Source organism: Carassius auratus, unplaced genomic scaffold (genome assembly GCF_003368295.1).
Source record: "Carassius auratus strain Wakin unplaced genomic scaffold, ASM336829v1 scaf_tig00216320, whole genome shotgun sequence".
Classification (NCBI taxonomy): domain Eukaryota; kingdom Metazoa; phylum Chordata; class Actinopteri; order Cypriniformes; family Cyprinidae; genus Carassius; species Carassius auratus.
Window position 1 is genome coordinate 110,115 of NW_020528506.1, and position 18,694 is coordinate 128,808.

Sequence of the window (18,694 nt, forward strand, 5' to 3'; positions counted from 1 at the left end):
TTTATTTTAATTCAAATCCAAATGCTAATTTAAAAACACAACAGAAGTGTGAAAACTGTGATTTTTTTTTTTATATGACAACACTTTCCCATAAAACATGAAAAGTTCAGAATCGCAAGAAAATGGCATCAAAATGGCATCAAAACTCACATTTTCCGAGGATGAGCATTACCTGCTGAATAAAATATAAAGTGCTTTTCAAACACTTAGTCCAGGTGCAGGGCATAAACACTTAGTCCAGGTGCAGGGCATTCCAACTTTAGATGGGTTAGATGTTGCTTGATGTTGTTAGACTTGCTTGATCAACGCTGAGGATTCTTGCTGGAGTCCATCTTGTCAGCTGCATCCTAAAAGAGGAAGAAACAGATTGATAAAGACATTATCAAGTCAGTTAGATAATGCTGTTGTCAAATACTCAAGATCATATGCTGTGTTCTACTTAGAGCTGTTCATGTCCTTGTACTGGGAACTGTGCGTTTCAATGGAAATACTAGTGGTGCCTTAATTCATCTGCAGCATTCAGGGACAGTGGTCATGTGGTACAAGTAGAAACACTCAGAAAATTCAACGACATTGTTTCAATCTTGTATAACTTCCATGTTTGAACACAGAGACAGGGTTTCACAGACAGGGCTTAGTTTAAGTCGGGACTAGGCCTGGTTTAAATCAGAATATTTAAATAACTTCTATAAAAATGCCTTAAGAACTTTACTGGTGTGCATCTTGAGACACAATAATATCACTGACAAACTTTAAGATGTGCCAGTACAAGATATTTTCAGTTAAGAAAGCTTGAACATGCATTTTAGTCTGAGATTGACCTGTGAATCCGGGAATAATGGTTTTATAACGTTAGGTGTGCTCTATTTTGAGAGTTATGTGGCCCATACCAAAGTCCTTTTAGGTAAATCGTGCCACTCGGCCGCCATCTTGGCAATGCCTCCGGGCAGCTATTTCAGACTAACAAGACCAGGCTCCTATCTAAGTGAATGGGCAGAGAGTCAGAACTGCACTTTCACTGGTCACCGGGACATACTGCATGTATAGAAACAGTAGTAAAATATGATAAAAATCACTGAAAATGTTTGATGACTTTGCCCCAAAATAAGGTTTAAAATGCCTTTTCCCCCACAGGTTATACTTTTACTATGCATGCTCAAGGGTTCACGACACCAACTTCATTTACGTCTCTATCCAGAATGCCGGTGTCTTTTACTTAGAATGTAAGGTAACATATTTGTCATTGAATGCTTTAAATGGTAGTCCGGTGCCTTCGCGTTGTTATCACCCTCTTCTATGTGGATTCCATCTGATCTTGCATATACCACAACACGCTGTCGCCAAATCGTCTCAGCTGTCGCAAAAGCTCAACTGTGCACGTGTCAGTGGAACCAGACGATAGGCTTAAATATTTCCCTGCTTGACTGTTAAAAGCAGATGATTGGCTTTCCAGCGGGAGGGGCAGGACATGTGCATAAAACCGCAATTTTTGCCGTTGCGGGTTTTCCTTATATAGTTGTATGGAGGATTGAGGAAGTGGCATGTCTCTTCTAAATTGTCTCTGGCCATACTTACACTTCCAAATCATCTCTTCCATTTCTTCTTCCTTAAAAAACAAGATAGCCTTTAACATGGCTTTGAACCTAGATAGAACAGAATATTCATTCGTTTTTGTATTTATACCATTAATTACTTTAAACTTACTCTTTCGAACAACAGCCATAACTATTAAATGTGGCCATTAAATTATTGCTTGAAAAACTTTTTTCAATGTGTATTTGACAGTTTAAGAGCAATTAGCCATGAAGATCTTAGTTCACTATTCGCGCTGTGTGATAGAAACACTTTTGTCAGGACATGAAGTATATGTCGCATCATGCAGTATGTTGGTATGTCACTCAGCGCGTAGAGTTATTCAATTTAGGTTAAACTCAAATCTGACTCCATTTTAGTATGAACTTGAATTTAGCCATGCCATTTTAATTAGTATTCTTGAGACATTCATTCTAGTTAAGTCCTACATTAACTCGTTCATTCGGGTGCTCATGTTGCGAACAAGGATACAACGTAATCTACTAGAGTCAATAATTACAGAGTAAAACACAATAAAATGAAATTTAACCATTTATTATCAGTCAGGTAAATGTGTTCTGCCAATTACATATCCAATTGAAACCGATCAAACCATAGCATTATAAAACAAAATTCTCAAAGATTAATCTAAAAGTAAAATATGCATACCTGAGCTTAGAAAATACATAGTATGAAGTGAAGAGACACACCATGGGCTTTCTGGCTGCAGAATCCCCAGGATCCTTTCATTGCAATCCTTTAAATACCTCAGACCAAGACAAACATCCCCCCGAGATGAAGACAGAAACTAACCATTGGAATTTGATTAGGTCAGGTCCCAGACCAGGGTAGTTTACACCTCAATGGGAACAGAAGGCAATTTACGTGGAAGACCCTGGAAAAGGGCACTCCCATTGCAGTAATCAAAAGCTTTCTTAACCCTTAGGATCTGTATTATCTTTTAATCTACTCTAAGGTTGAGACCATTGTACCGGTCGCCCTGAGACAAATTCAAATGACACCAAACATGACTGTAAATAAATTGCTTGCATTAATGCAGATTATACTATTGGCAATTCCGAGTGAAACCAAGTGGAGGGAGTGTGATGTGCGAACTCCTAGTTGTGATGCATCTTTGATGGCACCGTTACTTAAGATGGAGGGTATTCAAGGGAGTTCAAATGTTAATTATCAGGAAAGTCCTTTGTTTTCTCAGGGAGAAGTCATCACTCAGTTCAGCCTTATACATTCAAATCTACACTGGCTGTAGGGACTTTGAAATCATGTTTCCTTTGTGCTTGTCAAGTTCAGTGACACAGGTGTTGAAGATTCTGTCAGGCCAATCCATGATGCACAGAGACACCTCCCATTTTTGTAATGCTATGGTTCACTTGGAACACTTACCGAAGTGGCACTCAAACCCCGACCCAAATTGCGGTTAACACTAATTCAGCAAATACAGTTAGGGCTAAAAGACAACTCACAAGTCATTAAGGTTTTTCTTTTTAATGAAGTTACAGCACTTCCAGTTATTTTTGGCCATAGCCAGATTGCTTAACACGGATGGGCCCAACAGAGGTTTTATCCCACCACAGATCTGAGGAACAAACAAGCATTTAGAAAAAGCGGTGCATAAAATAACGTCAACCTAAACTATTCAGACCTTTATGGGGCTGGTCACTTCCTCTTCTGGTACTACATGTGGAGTCACAGCAGCCACACACCTGGTCAGAACCATCTGCAGACACCCAACTGACAAGACACCCTTGAGTTAAAAGCAATTCCTAGGTCACCTGTACACTTTAGGAGGTAGGGATCATACCCATTAGAAGAGAAGGAACAAGCTTTCCGTTCAGGATTTGGAGTCGTTGTTGCTACAGCCACCTTCACCATGCATGTGATGTAAACCTGCAGAGACCATGGTCTGTAGATCATGATAGCAAATCATATAAAGGGTTACCAAAGTCACATACCAGTCCACTGTCTGGTTGCTGGAACCTGAAAGCCTCTAGCTGAAGCTGCAACTTGTCACCTTGAGTTCGGGGCATAAAGTGAGACCTGGAGCCTGTGAGCTTGGCATCAACCAGGCACCTGGGAAAGGAACCAAGTTAAACTTCTATACACCTTGTGTGGGACACATGAGGTGCACCACTTACCCGTTGTTCTCAATAAAGGAGTATCTGGGGACAGATGTGACATCAGGGACTATTGTAGCCACACAGCTGTCCACAAACACACGGATGGGAACATGGCTGTATGAAAGCACAGATGCTTCAAGATTTATGATATCACCCAGGAAGTATTGGTTGGAAGGCCTCTCGAATCTCCAGTCATCTACAGAGACAACTTTTAAAACAGGTTCACAAGCACTGGATAGTTACAAAAGCATTTGGCACACCAACCGGTCATGAGCTTGAGGGAGAAGACAAAGACCTCCTCTGCGGTTTCAGTAGAGGTATATGGGACCCAACTGGGCACTAAGGAATCGCTGCTCACATTATGCAGTCTGCAAGGGAGTCAAACCATCACCTTACCCTGCCTTCAGTACATCAGTTACCTTGAACCCCGACCTCACCTTGAATAGTGACACTCGATTCCAACCACTGCACTAATGCTCCGAACAATAGGAACACCAGATGAAGCCTCTTGTGGGGTGTGGAGAAGTTTGAAGGTGTAGACAAGCTCATCGTTAGTCACCTGAAGATAGAGGAGTCCTGTTAGTCACAAAACACTCCAAGCCACTGAAACGGAACATTGAATCCTCACCATCACTACACTGCCACATCCATGCAATCCAGACTCAAAGACAAGCACTTGAGCAGAAGGGTCTTCTCCAGTTGCAGTACAGCTTCCCAGTGTAAGAGCGGAGGAGCTCACTAGCTTCCCAATCCCAAAGAAGTCTTTCTTGACTTCCACATATATGGAACCCTCTCTACACTGAGCCGCTACGCTGTTGGGAGGGACAAAGTGACGCGGATCAAAAGGGATGACTGGCTGCTGTGGTTCTTCTGGCAGGCTTGGAAACTGCCATGTCAGTTTTGCCACTGGACCCAGCATCTGTTCTTTTGACTGAACACCAAAAACATCTTGAGAAGGCCTCCTAAAGTCACTCTTGGCTGGTGTTTGGACAGGAAGTCTTTGTGGGGCAGATGCAGGTTTACTTGGGCCGTATTTCTTGGGAATTGGAGGCATCCTAGAGTCGGTCTTCTGAACTTTTGCCCTAGGCGTAAAGACACCTGAGGTCCAATCATTTCTTTCACTGGGACTCCATTGTGTTTCAGAGAATCCCAGCACAAAAAGGAACACCAATCCAAATCCAACTTGCCCAGACCCCATTGTTGTTAAGCTTGCAGTTCAATAATACATTAGTGCTCCACCATCCAAATTTATACAGCTGAAAATGAGGATGGCTCCACCTCTCTCGTGACAAGCACCATTTTCCTCTAGATCAGCTAATTTACTCAATCAATTTGTCACAGGTGAAAACCATTAATTTCTCTTTACTCAAAATAAACTATGCCCCATTTAAGTACATATTAGAAGCTATACCAAATAATTGTTTATTTTAAATATAAAAATGACAAATTCTCTGAAACAAAACCAAACTTTAAGCCTTTTTGTGTACTCTTTTTATTCATTCAGAAACATGATCACAGACAGAATTGTACATTAGAGTACTCAAATTAATAAAGGCATGTCAACAAGGCCAGAATCCAGCCTAAACATCAAGCGTCCTTATCAGCGGGAAGAGCAAGGTTAAGAATGAAAAACAGCATCGAAGTAGTCTGTACACAAGTGAAAATATAAATATGAGCATCATAGTTGGGTACATCATGTTGTTTTCATATTCCAAACTACAGTGACAATGCTACCTATATCACTCACATGAGAATGGCCGTAAAAGAGCCTGAGCATACACAATGCTGCCAAATGATTTTTGCCGCCATTATGTCTACCATGTATTTTTTATTTCACATCCAGCTCAGTACAGAGACTGGTGAAGTCTAGAATTTCACATCAAATGGTTCAAATGACTGTGTACAATGAAGACGTTATCATGGATTTGAGTAGGGAGAAAACTATTGATGAAGGGAAAACAGTAGCGGAAGCTACAGTGAAATGTGTTAAACGTATGAGATTTATGATATTTTTTCTTTGAAATAAGTAATGTTCGGGCCTATCTGAATCTATACTGTTTGCTTGTTTAAAATAGGGTCTATCCCCATATAAAAAGCCTTAGCATATTTTCCAGCTTTTTTCACAAATTTAAGAGTGTGATCATTTATGCTAAAATCAGAGATGAGTATAAATGTGATGATATGCCTTAAGTTTGCTTGATTTTGAATTATGTTTGTATTCCTGAGTGTGAATTTTAGATTTTGAATTGTGTTTGTATCTATAAGGTAACTGAGGGTCTGACTTATGTCAGGAATGCAGTAACAGTGTTTTACTCGTTTAGCCCGGCCCCCCGAGCAAATATAATGTTGTGTGTAGTGAAAATATAACCAGTAGTAATGAAATTTTATGTTTCAGTGATCAATGAATGATAAAAAAGGGGGAAATAGTGGTGGAAAAATTACTTTAACATTGCTTCTGTATACCTATATACACACACACGCTTGTGTTTTCTTAGAATTGCTGTGTGGGTTCAGAAGGGTTACACCTGTGTGTGTGTGGGGGGGGGGCGGATGGAGATGTCAATGACCTGAGAGGGTCATTGGGCCATATAGTGTGGGGGGGGGGGGTAATGCCTGAGGATGACACCAAAGTCTTAAATGTGTGAGAAACAGACCATAGAGAGTGTTCCTTGTTATGTGTGGAAATTTACAGCTGCTTTATAAGACTTTATAACCTTGATGCAGCAAAGGGATATAAGGTGGATGACTGCCCTCTTCCTGGGTCGGTTTCACTCTACAGGAACTCAGTGTTGCTGTATGACCTTCTTTGCAAGGAATAAAAGATTTAATTATACCGGAGAATGAGTCAGTCTCTTATGCTGATGAGGGTTGATTTAAATTGCCACGACAAGACCATTGCACCAGTCACCCTGAGTCAATTCAAATGACACCAAACATGATTGTAAATATCACTTGCATTAATGCGGATTATACCACTTGTAATTGAGTGAAACTAAGTGATGGGTCTTCAATGGCACAGTTACTTATGATGGAAGGTATTCAAATGTTAATTATCAGGAAAGTCCTTTGTTTCTCGAGAAGTCATCACTCAGTCCAGCCTTACACATTCAAATCTACACTGGCTGTATGAATTCTGAAACCATGTTTCTTTTGTGTTTGTCAAGTTCAGTGACACAGGTGGTGGAGATGCTCTCAACCTTAACCATAGTGGTACTTAAACTGCGACAGTCAACTTTTTGAATGACCACCAGTAAAGACTGCCTCACGGAAAAAGCTCTTCAATTGCACAGTTTACTTAATATCTTAACCAAATTTAAACCAACTAAAAATTACTAACACTCAATTCAGCAAATACAGTTAGGGCTAAAAGACAACTCACAAGTCATTAAGGTTTTTCTTTTTAATGAAGTTACAGCACTTCCAGTTATTTTTGGCCATAGCCAGATTGCTTAACACGGAAGGGCCCAACAGAGGTTTTATCCCACCACAGATCTGAGGAACAAACAAGCAGTTAGAAAAAGCGGTGCATAAAAATAACGTCAACCTAAACTACGCAGACCTTTATGGGGCTGGTCACTTCCTCTTCTGGTACTACATGTGGAGTCACAGCAGCCACACACCTGGTCAGAACCATCTGCAGACACCCAACTGACAAGACACCCTTGAGTTAAAAGCAATTCCTCAGTCAACTGTACACTTTAGGAGGTAGGGATCATACCCATTAGAAGAGAAGGAACAAGCTTTCTGTTCAGGATTTGGAGTCGTTGTTGCTACAGCCACCTTCACCATGCAGGTGATGTAAACCTGCAGAGACCATGGTCTGTAGATCATGATAGCAAATCATATAAAGGGTTACCAAAGTCACATACCAGTCCACTGTCTGGTTGCTGGAACCTGAAAGCCTCTAGCTGAAGCTGCAACTTGTCACCTTGAGTTCGGGGCATAAAGTGAGACCTGGAGCCTGTGAGCTTGGCATCAACCAGGCACCTGGGAAAGGAACCAAGTTAAACTTCTATACACCTTGTGTGGGACACATGAGGTGCACCACTTACCCGTTGTTCTCAATAAAGGAGTATCTGGGGACAGATGTGACATCAGGGACTATTGTAGCCACACAGCTGTCCACAAACACACGGATGGGAACATGGCTGTATGAAAGCACAGATGCTTCAAGATTTATGATATCACCCAGGAAGTATTGGTTGGAAGGCCTCTCGAATCTCCAGTCATCTACAGAGACAACTTTTAAAACAGGTTCACAAGCACTGGATAGTTACAAAAGCATTTGGCACACCAACCGGTCATGAGCTTGAGGGAGAAGACAAAGACCTCCTCTGCAGTTTCAGTAGAGGTATATGGGACCCAACTGGGCACTAAGGAATCGCTGCTCACATTATGCTTTCTGCAAGGGAGTCAAACCATCACCTTACCCTGCCTTCAGTACATCAGATACCTTGAACCCCGACCTCACCTTGAATAGTGACACTCGATTCCAACCACTGCACTAATGCTCCGAACAATAGGAACACCAGATGAAGCCTCTTGTGGGGTGTGGAGAAGTTTGAAGGTGTAGACAAGCTCATCGTTAGTCACCTGAAGATAGAGGAGTCCTGTTAGTCACAAAACACTCCAAGCCACTGAAACGGAACATTGAATCCTCACCATCACTACACTGCCACATCCATGCAATCCAGACTCAAAGACAAGCACTTGAGCAGAAGGGTCTTCTCCAGTTGCAGTACAGCTTCCCAGTGTAAGAGCGGAGGAGCTCACTAGCTTCCCAATCCCAAAGAAGTCTTTCTTGACTTCCACATATATGGAACCCTCTCTACACTGAGCCGCTACGCTGTTGGGAGGGACAAAGTGACGCGGATCAAAAGGGATGACTGGCTGCTGTGGTTTTTCTGGCAGGCTTGGAAACTGCCATGTCAGTTTTGCCACTGGACCCAGCATCTGTTCTTTTGACTGAACACCAAAAACATCTTGAGGAAGGCCTCCTAAAGTCACTCTTGGCTGGTGTTTGGACAGGAATTCTTTGTGGGGCAGATGCAGGTTTACTTGGGCCGTATTTCTTGGGAATTGGAGGCATCCTAGAGTCGGTCTTCTGAACTTTTGCCCTAGGCATAAAGACACCTGAGGTCCAATCATTTCTTTCACTGGGACTCCATTGTGCTTCAGAGAATCCCAGCACAAAAAGGAACACCAATCCAAATCCAGCTTGCCCAGACCCCATTGTTGTTAAGCTTGCAGTTCAATAATACATTAGTGCTCCACCATCCAAATTTATACAGCTGAAAATCAGGATGGCTCCACCTCTCTCGTGACAAGCACCATTTTCCTCTAGATCAGCTAATTTACTCAATCAATTTGTCACAGGTGAAAACCATTAATTTCTCTTGACTCAAAGTAAACTATGCCCCATTTAAGTACATATTAGAAGCTATACCAAATAATTGTTTATTTTAAATATAAAAATGACAAATTCTCTGAAACAAAACCAAACTTTAAGCCTTTTTGTGTACTCTTTTTATTCATTCAGAAACATGATCACAGACAGAATTGTACATTAGAGTATTCAAATTAATAAAGACATGTCAACAAGGCCAGAATCCAGCCTAAACATCAAGCGTCCTTATCAGCGGGAAGAGCAAGGTTAAGACTGAAAAACAGCATCGAAGTAGTCTGTGCACAAGTGAAAAGATAAATATGAGCATCATAGTTGGGTACATCAATGTTGTTTTCATATTCCAAACTACAGTGACAATGCTACCTATATCACTCACATGAGAATGGCCGTAAAAGAGCCTGAGCATACACAATGCTGCCAAATGATTTTTGCCGCCATTATGTCTACCATGTATTTTTTATTTCACATCCAGCTCAGTACAGAGACTGGTGAAGTCTAGAATTTCACATCAAATGGTTCAAATGACTGTGTACAATGAAGACGTTATCATGGATTTGAGTAGGGAGAAAACTATTGATGAAGGGAAAACAGTAGCGGAAGCTACAGTGAAATGTGTTAAACGTATGAGATGTATAATATTTTTTCTTTGAAATAAGTAATGTTCGGGCCTATCTGAATCTATACTGTTTGCTTGCTTAAAATAGGGTCTATCCCCATATAAAAAGCCTTAGCATATTTTCTAGCTTTTTTCACAAATTTAAGAGTGTGATCATTATGCTAAATCAGAGATGAGTATAATGTGATGATATGCCTTAAGTTTGCTTGATTTTGAATTATGTTTGTATTCCGGAGTGTGAATTTTAGATTTTGAATTGTGTTTGTATCTATAAGGTAACTGAGGGTCTGACTTATGTCAGGAATGCAGTAACAGTGTTTTACTCGTTTAGCCCGGCCCCCCGAGCAAATATAATGTTGTGTGTAGTGAAAATATAACCAATAGTAATGAATTTTTATGTTTTAGTGATCAATGAATGATAAAAAAGGGGGAAATAGTGGTGGAAAAATTACTTTAACATTGCTTCTGTATACCTATATACACACACGCTTGTGTTTTCTTAGAATTGCTGTGTGGGTTCAGAAGGGCTACACCTGTGTGTGGGGGGGGGGGGGGCGGATGGAGATGTCATGACCTGAGAGGGTCATTGGGCCATATAGTGTGGGGGGGGGGGGGTAATGCCTGAGGATGACACCAAAGTCCTAAATGTGTGAGAAACAGACCATAGAGAGTGTTCCTTTGTATTTGTGGAAATTTACAGCTGCTTTATAACCTTGATGCAGCAAAGGGATATAAGGTGGATGACTGCCCTCTTCCTGGGTCGGTTTCGCTCTGCAGGAACTCAGTGTTGCTGTATGACCTTCTTTGCAAGGAATAAAAGCTTTTTTTTTTAATTATACCTGAGAAGGAGTCAGTCTTTTATGCTGATGAGGTTTGATTTGAATTTTGCCGCAAGACCATTGCACCAGTCACCCTGAGTCAATTCAAATGACACCAAACATGATTGTAAATATCACTTGGATTAATGCGGATTATACCACTTGTAATTGAGTGAAACTAAGTGATGGGTCTTCAATGGCACAGTTACTTATGATGGAAGGTATTCAAATGTTAATTATCAGGAAAGTCCTTTGTTTCTCGAGAAGTCATCACTCAGTCCAGCCTTACACATTCAAATCTACACTGGCTGTATGAATTCTGAAACCATGTTTCTTTTGTGTTTGTCAAGTTCAGTGACACAGGTGGTGGAGATGCTCTCAACCTTAACCATAGTGGTACTTAAACTGCGAGAGTCAACTTTTTGAATGACCACCAGTAAAGACTGCCTCACAGAAAAAGCTCTTCAATTGCACGGTTTACTTAATATCTTAACCAAATTTAAACCAACTAAAAATAACTAACACTCAATTCAGCAAATACAGTTAGGGCTAAAAGACAACTCACAAGTCATTAAGGTTTTTCTTTTTAATGAAGTTACAGCACTTCCAGTTATTTTTGGCCATAGCCAGATTGCTTAACACGGAAGGGCCCAACAGAGGTTTTATCCCACCACAGATCTGAGGAACAAACAAGCAGTTAGAAAAAGTGGTGCATAAAAATAATGTCAACCTAAACTACGCAGACCTTTATGGGGCTGATCACTTCCTCTTCTGGTACTACATGTGGAGTCACAGCAGCCACACACCTGGTCAGAACCATCTGCAGACACCCAACTGACAAGACACCCTTGAGTTAAAAGCAATTCCTCAGTCACCTGTACACTTTAGGAGGTGGGGAACATACCCATTAGAAGAGAAGGAACAAGCTTTCTGTTCAGGATTTGGAGTCGTTGTTGCTACAGCCACCTTCACCATGCAGGTGATGTAAACCTGCAGAGACCATGGTCTGTAGATCATGATAGCAAATCATATAAAGGGTTACCAAAGTCACATACCAGTCCACTGTCTGGTTGCTGGAACCTGAAAGCCTCTAGCTGAAGCTGCAACTTGTCACCTTGAGTTCGGGGCATAAAGTGAGACCTGGAGCCTGTGAGCTTGGCATCAACCAGGCACCTGGGAAAGGAACCAAGTTAAACTTCTATACACCTTGTGTGGGACACATGAGGTGCACCACTTACCCGTTGTTCTCAATAAAGGAGTATCTGGGGACAGATGTGACATCAGGGACTATTGTAGCCACACAGCTGTCCACAAACACACGGATGGGAACATGGCTGTATGAAAGCACAGATGCTTCAAGATTTAGGATATCACCCAGGAAGTATTGGTTGGAAGGCCTCTCGAATCTCCAGTCATCTACAGAGACAACTTTTAAAACAGGTTCACAAGCACTGGATAGTTACAAGAGCATTTGGCACACCAACCGGTCATGAGCTTGAGGGAGAAGACAAAGACCTCCTCTGCAGTTTCAGTAGAGGTATATGGGACCCAACTGGGCACTAAGGAATCGCTGCTCACATTATGCTTTCTGCAAGGGAGTCAAACCATCACCTTACCCTGCCTTCAGTACATCAGATACCTTGAACCCCGACCTCACCTTGAATAGTGACACTCGATTCCAACCACTGCACTAATGCTCCGAACAATAGGAACACCAGATGAAGCCTCTTGTGGGGTGTGGAGAAGTTTGAAGGTGTAGACAAGCTCATCGTTAGTCACCTGAAGATAGAGGAGTCCTGTTAGTCACAAAACACTCCAAGCCACTGAAACGGAACATTGAATCCTCACCATCACTACACTGCCACATCCATGCAATCCAGACTCAAACACAAGCACTTGAGCAGAAGGGTCTTCTCCAGTTGCAGTACAGCTTCCCAGTGTAAGAGCAGAGGAGCTCACTAGCTTCCCAATCCCAAAGAAGTCTTTCTTGACTTCCACATATATGGAACCCTCTCTACACTGAGCCGCTACGCTGTTGGGAGGGACAAAGTGACGCGGATCAAAAGGGATGACTGGCTGCTGTGGTTCTTCTGGCAGGCTTGGAAACTGCCATGTCAGTTTTGCCACTGGACCTAGCATCTGTTCTTTTGACTGAACACCAAAAACATCTTGAGAAGGCCTCCTAAAGTCACTCTTGGCTGGTGTTTGGACAGGAAGTCTTTGTGGGGCAGATGCAGGTTTACTTGGGCCGTATTTCTTGGGAATTGGAGGCATCCTAGAGTCGGTCTTCTGAACTTTTGCCCTAGGCGTAAAGACACCTGAGGTCCAATCATTTCTTTCGCTGGGACTCCATTGTGCTTCAGAGAATCCCAGCACAAAAAGGAACACCAATCCAACTCCAGCTGGCCCAGACCCCATTGTTGTTAAGCTTGCAGTTCAATAATACATTAGTGCTCCACCATCCAAATTTATACAGCTGAAAATCAGGATGGCTCCACCTCTCTCGTGACAAGCACCATTTTCCTCTAGATCAGCTAATTTACTCAATCAATTTGTCACAGGTGAAAACCATTAATTTCTCTTGACTCAAAGTAAACTATGCCCCATTTAAGGACATATTAGGAGCTATACCAAATAATTGTTTATTTTAAATATAAAAATGACATTCTCTGAAACACAACCAAACTTGAAGCCTTTTCGTGTACTCTTTTTATTCATTCAGAAACATGATCACAGACAGAATTGTACACTAGAGTATTCAAAATAATAAAGAGCATCGTTTTTCTACACAGTCAGGTTTAGATTGTGACACAATTGCCTCACATCAGCGCATCAATCTTCACCAGAGATGGAAATGGAGCGAGGGAATGGAAGATCATAAAATAGTACATAGATTTGATTGTAGATTCACTAATATGTTTTCTCCTCCTTCCCATTGTTTTATGACTAGTTTGATCAGTGTGTGTGGATTTACGGTAGGCTTCCTTCCTTCAGCTTGAACTACTGCATGCTGGGCAACACAGAAATATAACCTGAATCGATGACTATAAAGCATTTGAATTCCAAATATTAACAAGTATGAGTAAAAAAAAAACACATTAATGGACGTGTAGAACAGCACATATTAAAACACACTGGAAAATGCCTGGAAAAGTCTTTAAACTTAGTTTAAAAATGCCATAGCGACAGAAATGAAAGTAATCACTATATAAACTACGACAACGTTCACACTGTCAGTTTTAGGGATTGACAACCAGATTTCCTTGCAGACTAGAAATGTCCCATTCAAACAGCAAGCTTACTGTAGGCTACAGTAGCGTCTTGAACACTGTCTCTGTGACCATGCAATGAGGGTCAAGTCTTTTTCTGTATCTTGTGCATATGAATTATAGTCATGCACAGAACACAAAACCGACGGAAACTGCTGTGGTGTGGAGAACAGTGGATCTAAAACGGTCTGATGACGCACAACTTATTTCTCCATCGCCTTAATTTACCCAAAGTGAAACCACATGCACGTTTTCTGAGAAAGCGGTTTTTAGTCCTGAAAACAGACAGTGTGAGATTGCTTATAGAATACAGTTGTCACCCCATAAATAACCGAATATGTAAAAAGTATGCATTATTTATTTCTCCAAATTTACACCTATGGATCAAAGAACTTAGAAACTGGACATGTGCTGCATTTTTCATTCCAGAATTTCAGATTAGGAAGGCTGGAAGAATTACAGATGATGCTGTACAGCAGAGATGGCAGCTATCCTTATGGCATTAGAGTGGCCACATGAAGTAAGTCCAGATAAAGTAATAATATGCTCTTACTCAATGGCAGTGCTAATGAGTTTACAATCATGGCAATTAAACAGAAAATACATTTTATCAGAAATCATGATTACACTTTAAACAGATAGGGATCATTACTCGGTTTATATGGGTACCTGCACATGTGGGAATTCAAGGTAGTGAACAGGTAGATAAAATGTCTAAAGAAATCTTAAACATGGATGATCCGAGTATAAATATTGTACTCGGCAGAACAGAAGGGAAACAGTTAATATTAAATGCATGCAATATTGTATGAAAGATATACTGGGACTCATGTCAAACATTATCAAAAAGTACAAAGGAGTATAAAGAGAAGAAAAATCCTTCATAACATAAGTAAAAGGGAACAAGTAATTTTAACACGTATATGAACAGGACATTCAAATAATAACCAAACACTATACATAATAGGGAAATATAATACTAGTTTATGTACAGTAATGTTTGTTTAACAGAGGAATCAGTGGATTTACAGCATGCAAAAGAGAAAATGGTCGACTTAAATAAGAATTACAATCCTTAGGAGTTAAAGAATATTCATTAAGTAGTATTCTGAATGATGGTCCAAATGGAGGGAAACAAACTTATTATTATTAATATTATTATTAATAATAATAATATTATTAAGAATTGTGGAATAATTAACAGAGCATAAGATTTGGGTGAGAAACGGTACATTCTCTAAACACTCCATCACAGTAGTTGGCGGTTGCACCTATGAAGTTGGTTGGCAACCAGCCATTAAACCAAAAGAAGAGGAACAAGCTGAGATGAAGAAAGTTGCAGTCTGTTGTAAATTGCTGCATAGATGACTTTTTGCTTGCTCCAGATAGCACTACTGTTTTTTTGTTATTGACAAGACGCTAACCATTGGTGCTATTGTGAATGTAGTTGAAGACATATATTTTGTAAAAAATGTAAGACTTTCTTTAAAGCAAACCTGTAGGGAGGTGGATGCCTTTTTTGTTTGAATTTGCTTTTCTTCTGTATATTCTTATATATAGTCAGGGAGATCTTCTTCTGTTAATTATTTTCTACTTGTTATGTATAGTTAAGTTAGGATTATAATGGAGTTAGAAACCGTTTGTTTGTTGGGTTGGCCTTTGCCCTCTCCTGGAGCTTATGTTTTCCCCTTCATCTTTTTCTTTTAATTCAATAAAGTGTTGCCGGGCTTGGAGACAAGAAGTTCCTCTGCGCTCTCTCTCAAAATTTTGTTTCTGCTATGCCATTACCCCTAGACTAAAAATGTATATATATATATATATATATATATATATATATATATATATATATATATATATATATATATATATAAAACAATAGCATCAGACTTTGAGGAAGTAAATAGTTTAAAAGGAAATGGCAAGAGGTTCCTGAAGACTTGAAATAAAACAAAGCAGTGTAGAATAAAGGCTTTCATCGAGTGAAGTGTGTATCAGTGAGTTCAGACAATCAGTCATGAGGTTTCCTTTTTGTTTCTGTCTTTTCCTCTCTATGCTTCATTTTTCTGATGGTAAGTCCTGATTTTTCAATACTTTTTTATTAGTAATTAGTCAATAGTTGTGATTCTGTGATAGTGCTGAACATTAACATGTGACTTGTGAATGGCAATTACTTTATTTCAGTTGTATACATGCTGAGTTATTATTTAAGGTCTCAAGAGATCTTCACTGCTGTTACTTCTTCCTGATGTTTATGTTAATCTATAAAACTCACATTGATCCGTTCTGAAAGAAGCTCTCTCTGTCTGCAGGATGTAATCTTTCAGATCATAGTGAGCTTACAAAAGTAACAGGTTACACAGGTGGATCAGTCCTGCTTCCCTGCTCCTGTGCTGACCTTCAGTCTACAGTCAAGACTTTCACCTGGAAGCACTACTACAATAGAGAAGACCAGTGGAATGAAGTATTTAAAGATGACAACCGCACGGACAGACTGAAGCTGTTTAATCAAAATTCTCCAGCGAATCTGTCTCTGCTCATTTCTGACCTCAGAAAGGAGGATGAAGGGGAATATAGTTGTTATACTTCACAAACTTACACATATGTTAGGGTAACAATAAAAGGTAAATGGAAGCTTTTGGCAAGAAACACATGCAGCATATCAAAATACAGTAGATTTTTTCTTTCAATAAAATGCAGTGTAAATGTAAGTATAACTGCTGTGAATGTGTTGTCAGGGTGTGATCTGGATCAGAATAAACCTACGGCAAAGGTAAAGGGATATTCGGGAGAGTCTGTGGTTCTGCCCTGCTCCTGTACTGAACTACAGGCTAAACCTGAACAACTTACATGGACATTTACTGCCCCAAACAAAAACTCTGAAGAGATTTACCCACATGAACAGAGCGAGAGAGTCACAGGTCGATTAAGACTGTTAAATGAAATCTCTCCTGGAAATCTCTCTCTACAAATATCAAATCTGACCAAAGAGGACCAGGGAGAATATCGCTGCTCTGTCTCGTCTCAACAGCACATTAACATCAGACTCCGTGTTCAAGGTAATTTTTGCTGCTCTTGTTATTTAGAACATCACTGTTTATGTTTGCTTTAAAATAAAAATTAAAAAAAGGTTTAATGACATGTAGCTTTATTGCAGTGTGTGCTATTGTGTTAAATTGTGACTGATAATTGTTTAACTCTGAACAGAGGAACTTTACTTTCAATCGATCTGTTTATCAACCAATAAACCTGCAAAAACAGAGAAGAAAGTAGTACAACCACTCAACACACAGGAGGCATAAGAAGAAAACAGCCACAAATCCTGCATTAATGTAAGTAGTGTGAAATGCAAAATGTTTGGTTAAAAGAGTATATCTTGACTCAATTATTTAATCAGTGAACACACTTGGATAAATGAATAAACTGATGTGTTATGAATGCGTTATTTTGCTTGATGTGACATTTGACACTGCTCTTTCTGTACAACATTTAAGTTAGATACCATAGAAATGTATACTTCTCATTCTCTCTTTCAAGAATGAGTTTACATGTTCAAACAGCAGTCGCACCAGCACAGAGACAGCAGAGCACGTGGAGTCTATCAGCACCAAGTAAAAATGACTCAAAATCATAATCTGCATTTTATTTGAAACATCCAACACTTTCTGCTCTAACTTTGGTAACCTATTTTTGGCCTCTGTTTTATCTCAACATATCTTGTTTATACCCTCTTTAATTATAAGATGTGTGTATACTAATGTGTGTTTAGCTTATTCTCAAAAAGCCTTTTTGCTTGTTGACTGGACTGCAATTATCATGTCTAAATGTATAAAATGTATAAAGCCAGACCAAAAGCAGTGCTTATGAGTAAAAGATTAATAGCATTTTCTTCATAATCTCTAAGGCAAGTTTCCAGAAGGCATTGTTATCTTGGTATCATGTAATTATTTTTGATGATTTAACAAATCGTGCATATATGTCTGTCTTCCAGGAGTTTATTCATACATGCATTCATTTCTGAATTTTGTATGCATTTGTGAATCTTCTGTGCTTTTTAAATTTTGTGTGTGCATTTGTAAATTTTGTGCACATTTGTGTATCCTGTTTGTGTATTTATGAATTATGTGTGTGCATGTATGAATCCTGTGTGTGCATATGTGAATGTAGTGTGTGCATTTATCTTTATTGAGACTCTTTTGGCTCCATATTAACCATCTTGTTACAATAAAAAATATTGTCAAAATACATTATGCCTAGAGATCATGTCACTGATGCTACTTAAGAAAATACTTTGTATGTTGCATGTTCTCTCTCTCTCTCTCTCTCTCTCTCCCTCTCTATTTCAATTTAATTAAGCTTTATTAGCATGACTGTAACACAATGTTGCCAAAGCATTAACATATATATAACAACATACATAAAATCCATCTAAATAAATGAAAAAAAAAGAGTAAATAAGAATTAAGTTAATCATATTTAACATCTAATATTGTGACTGCGTTTAATACAAATTTTGCAGCTGTGTTGCCATCTTCTCCAAGTAAAAAGGGCATTTTCTCAGTATCACTAAGTTCAAATCTAAGGCTTCAAATCTGGGGAGAAATGTTTCCCTCACATTGTGATATTTAGGACAAATCAGCAGAAGGTGTTTCTCATTCTCTATTTGCTGTAGATCACAGTGTCTGCAGATCTTCTGCTCTTGCTTTATCCATGTTTGTCTATTGTTTGTCATGTTTGTCCTCTCTCTGTTACTAAATCGTGGATACTAAATCTGTATTTAGAGAGGATTTATCTTCCTTTAAATTAATCAAAAAATAATTGGCGAATTTAGTGGTTCTGTTTAGGGTTGAGTAGCACTGGAGTTTATTTTTAAGGTC

The 18,694-nt window shown here is 39.6% G+C and overlaps 3 protein-coding genes and 1 pseudogene across 3 annotated transcripts; 1 reads left to right on the top strand and 3 right to left on the bottom strand.

Moving 5' to 3' along the window:
* Positions 1-3,062: 3,062 nt before the first annotated feature.
* LOC113097493 (zona pellucida sperm-binding protein 3-like) lies at positions 3,063-4,928 on the bottom strand. Its single transcript, XM_026262711.1, has 8 exons — positions 4,339-4,928; positions 4,148-4,269; positions 3,975-4,078; positions 3,729-3,906; positions 3,546-3,663; positions 3,395-3,480; positions 3,236-3,324; positions 3,063-3,169 (listed from the first exon to the last, which is right to left on the bottom strand). Exons 1-8 carry the CDS (start codon positions 4,906-4,908, stop codon positions 3,102-3,104), a joined length of 1,335 nt encoding a protein of 444 aa, XP_026118496.1. The 5' UTR covers positions 4,909-4,928; the 3' UTR covers positions 3,063-3,101.
* Positions 4,929-7,095: 2,167 nt separating this feature from the next.
* Positions 7,096-8,977, bottom strand: LOC113097494 (zona pellucida sperm-binding protein 3-like; annotated as a pseudogene).
* Positions 8,978-11,122: 2,145 nt separating this feature from the next.
* On the bottom strand, positions 11,123-12,986 carry LOC113097492 (zona pellucida sperm-binding protein 3-like). The gene is made up of 8 exons (XM_026262710.1): positions 12,400-12,986; positions 12,209-12,330; positions 12,036-12,139; positions 11,790-11,967; positions 11,607-11,724; positions 11,456-11,541; positions 11,297-11,385; positions 11,123-11,229 (listed from the first exon to the last, which is right to left on the bottom strand). The coding sequence occupies exons 1-8, from the start codon at positions 12,967-12,969 to the stop codon at positions 11,162-11,164; spliced, it is 1,335 nt and encodes a 444-aa protein (XP_026118495.1). The 5' UTR covers positions 12,970-12,986; the 3' UTR covers positions 11,123-11,161.
* A 2,819-nt stretch (positions 12,987-15,805) lies between these two features.
* Positions 15,806-17,849, top strand: LOC113097490 (uncharacterized). Its single transcript, XM_026262708.1, has 5 exons — positions 15,806-15,889; positions 16,130-16,441; positions 16,556-16,876; positions 17,025-17,149; positions 17,355-17,849. Exons 1-4 carry the CDS (start codon positions 15,835-15,837, stop codon positions 17,117-17,119), a joined length of 783 nt encoding a protein of 260 aa, XP_026118493.1. The 5' UTR covers positions 15,806-15,834; the 3' UTR covers positions 17,120-17,149; positions 17,355-17,849.
* The last annotated feature ends 845 nt before the right edge of the window (positions 17,850-18,694 follow it).